The sequence below is a fragment of the Drosophila sulfurigaster genome, chromosome 3 (genome assembly GCF_023558435.1).
Source record: "Drosophila sulfurigaster albostrigata strain 15112-1811.04 chromosome 3, ASM2355843v2, whole genome shotgun sequence".
NCBI classification, from domain to species: domain Eukaryota; kingdom Metazoa; phylum Arthropoda; class Insecta; order Diptera; family Drosophilidae; genus Drosophila; species Drosophila sulfurigaster.
The window spans coordinates 6,259,044-6,262,953 of record NC_084883.1 but is presented as its reverse complement, the minus strand read 5'-3'; the positions used below and the strand labels follow the sequence as shown (position 1 = coordinate 6,262,953).

General features: G+C 35.8%; 1 protein-coding gene across 1 annotated transcript; it reads right to left on the bottom strand.

Moving 5' to 3' along the window:
* Positions 1-207: 207 nt before the first annotated feature.
* On the bottom strand, positions 208-2,218 carry LOC133845353 (protein ORD-like). The gene is made up of 6 exons (XM_062279801.1): positions 2,014-2,218; positions 1,351-1,952; positions 1,040-1,286; positions 795-974; positions 660-737; positions 208-595 (listed from the first exon to the last, which is right to left on the bottom strand). Exons 1-6 carry the CDS (start codon positions 2,044-2,046, stop codon positions 356-358), a joined length of 1,380 nt encoding a protein of 459 aa, XP_062135785.1. The 5' UTR covers positions 2,047-2,218; the 3' UTR covers positions 208-355.
* Between the last annotated feature and the right edge of the window lie 1,692 nt (positions 2,219-3,910).

Sequence of the window (3,910 nt, the reverse complement as noted above, 5' to 3'; positions counted from 1 at the left end):
CTTCTGCGCTTTTACTAGCGAAACCTACCAAAGAAACAAATACTGTTTTGGAGCATATTTGTAATCTTTATCATTTTATAAATAAAGAATATAGTAAGTATAAATTTTTAAACAATTCACAGTTTAACTAATTGTATAGAAAATTGCAATTGCAGAAACATTGTCAAAGTAAAATTAAAAGTAATTTTTTTTTAATAATTCGAATATGATCCGATTAGGTATAAAATTAACATTTTTAACTTCGAAGACTCAATTTCAAACATGATTTTAATTATTCAGACATTATTTGCTTAGGTATAAAATTAAAATTTTCAACTTTAAAGATTCAATTTCAAAAGTGATTTAAGCAATGTGATCAATTAAATCCCACAAGCTTACTAAAATTATGGAGTTGACTCTCAGTATTTTTGGGAACATGCACGGAGAGATTCCAGAAGACTGACTTAGTATTTGTATCGTAATGCCCAACACATTTGATCACATTCCGGGGCTCCGGTAGCAGCGTTAAACCAAATGGAAACTCAATGAAGACAATGATGTTAAATTTCTCTGCGACTGCAATAATGCGGTGTAAATATCGTTGGCAAACCCATTGCTGCACATAAACAAGAATAACGAATCGATACATATTTTAAGGATTACAATCAATCACAACTTACGGTAGAATATTCATTATCCACATGCATTTTGTTCATAAATAAGGCTTTTATATATGATAGTGATGTGAATTCAGCCAGCTGTGTATAAAGCATTAGTGAAGACAGAACAAAACTTACAGCGGATATTTTGCTTACCTTCTCCAGGTGAGTAAGGAATATCACCGTCTGAGTACCCAACTTGGCTAGCGCAAGTTGAAAGGACACGTGAAGTATGTCCATAATGTTGTGATCAGCATGATCCCAAAACAATGCGCTATCATCGCCGGCCAATTTGATGATTGTACGCACGTTGCTTAAGTCAAAGTCATTCACATTCTAGGATTGAAAAACAAAAGCTTTAGATGTGTGTTTCTTGTCAAAAAGTCTAGATCTCTCCATACCACATCATGCAATGGAGTGTAGCAATTCAAACGCGGCACAAAGAAGTATAGAGAATACTCGTTACATGTGATGTATTCAAATATTTTGCGAACATCATCGAAAACTGACAGCAGAAAGCGGCGCTCACTTAATTCGATTGCCTCCCTGTTAAACAGGCAGGTGGAGGCGAGCTGCTCCAAAAGCTCGTTTCTCTCGTAGTCTTCATGATGAAATAGTTTGGCAAAGGTCTCAAAAGGATTGCCCTCTCTGTAAACAAACACGAACAATTAATACGTGTACTTAAGCTGTAAATGTATTAAATTTAATATACCTGAAGTGACTATAAGAGTCTGTATCTCCTCGTATTATTTTTATCCAGTTCGTTGGATTCATCTTATAGGCATCGACCAACACTTTTGGTAAATGCTGCGGTTGAACAAAGAAGAAATCACAAAACTCAATAATCGTTTGCTCTGCCCAAACTCCTGAGTTTATCTGAATCATAACTCGATCAAGAGTGCGAACATCATCAAAACGCCGAACCACGGACACCTCATAGCGTTCAAATGAATTTTTTAGATTCTCTAGCTCAAGTCGCAATTGCTGACGCTCAAATGCCTGCCGGGAAGTGCTCGGTCCCATGTCCAAATCCTCCAAATAAACATCTGAATGATTTGAATGCGATAGACTTAATGTCATTTTTACACAGCCCTTGCCAACTTGCAGCTGGGGCAAGTTTTGCAAGCTTGCTGTTGTTGCATATTCCTTGGTGCACATTAGCTTAAAAGCTTGAACAACTGGCGTAATTGCCATTGTTGACAAGCAACCGCTTCTTATCTGATTGTCTGCCTTATAGAGCAGTAGGTGCACACTATCATTTGCTGGGAATTTGATGTGCTCCTTCTTGCAGCCCAAGCAATCCTCTATAGTAATCTGGCGAACGAAGAATTTTAGTATAATTACATTCATATATCAATTCCGATTTCGTACATACCGTTGAAATACGCATAGTGGGAACGCCACTCATTGTTCACAAATAAAATTGCAAATATTAAGGATATTGGCTTTCTTGCAACTGGAAAGATATATATAAATAAATACACTTATAATAGTTTGTCTTTAGAATGTATTTTTCTCTTTTTTTTAATGAAAACTTCTCAATTGGAAAATGTAAATCCCTATTTCAATATTATTATTAAATGGTGGACACTTGCTTAACCACGCGGTTAGGTAGCTTCTGGTAGCCTCTATCAGTGAGCGATAAATGTTACTAAATAGTGATGAGAGCTTACATATGTAGATCATCGATATATATGTATCGAAACAAATGGCTTAAGAACAGCGGTATCGATATCGATGCTTATACAATCGGACCATTGAGTTTAATATAAGTCCCGATATATTTTTGAACCATAAATAATCATAATTTGTGCAGTCAATTCTGTAAAAAAATCAAAGAAATATTAAAAAAAATATTGATAAATTTGTTGCTATAATTTATTTAGTTGCAAATTTTTCAGACAGATTCAAAATCTGGAAAATTAATTGATAAAGTTGCAACACTGATTGAAATTACTAAAATTATTGCTTCAGTTTTATTTACGCTTGAATAGAATTGGTAGCAATAAAATTAGTTGTACTGAATTTAAAAGTTATTTACATATGAAATTTATGATTCGACAAACCAAAAAGACAGGAAGTAGAGCAAAACGTTGTGTTCCAAATTGGGAATTAAGATTATGAGAGTTGTCCGCACGAAGTGAGCCATTAAATTGGAACAGCCAACATAGCACATAATATTAGGATTAACGGCTTTCTAAGTGCCAACCAAGCCCCCACAGAGTACTCTCTGGCCAACAATTAGTCCAATGTGGCATATTAAAATCGCTATAAAATTCAGTATTCCATACAAACAGAGAGCTTGGTAAACTTTTTAATTTACCCTCCCATCCAACAACTCACATTGCCGCATCATAAAAATGCCAACAAAGTAATATATATATTTTTTTCGCCTTTTTTTTTTTTTCAGGAATAAAAGCAAAATTGTGATTTCTTTTAATTTTTATGGGATGCACACAAGAGATTTTTTTTTTTCTTTTATGACCAAACCAAATGCAGAGACACCGTTTTTAATGCGATGTTGTCATTATCTGTAAAGCATCTTTGTCAAACTGAAACTCAATTCAAGACCAAAAATTAAATAAATATTTATAATTTTAAACGCACAACAGCATTCATTTAATGCTCTTTTGATATTTTAATGATGATTGCGCTTTGGTGCATTGCGAATGACTTGATAGCACTGAATCTGCCCATGACCGGTCGACTGTGATCATAAGGATTGAAGGCTGTCCAACTGCCGGACAATATTGTGGACCACACAAGCAGTGATTTGATTTAATTACACGAGCTTCGTTTGTTGGCAATGTCAGTCAGCAGCTGTAAGTACATGGCTCGAATAATTACAATTCGATTTTTCCATTAGCATAAGACTTTACATAAGCCTATAAAATATTTACCTCTTTAATTCGCATCCCAAAATCACGTTGGCCTTAGGCGAAATGGTTGCGATTTAACTCCGAGATCTGTGGCCACCTAATAAGCCAACTTTGGCTCCTCCATTTACGTGGTTGAGAACAAGTACGACTTGGAGCGAAACTCGCCAGCTCGTAATCCTAAAGAAATTATGGCAATTTAACGGATGATCGCGATGGTCCAGACTGCCAAAGTCTCACAACCCAATTAGACGGGCCTTCGGGGCACTCTGCATTCGAGCTGAACCGAGCTGAGCTCCGTCTGGTACAACCAGAATGGTCGGTAGTCATTGAGATTTTATCGCAAACATAAATTTCCACAGATAAAAGCGCGAAAATGCTGCTCAAGACTGGCTA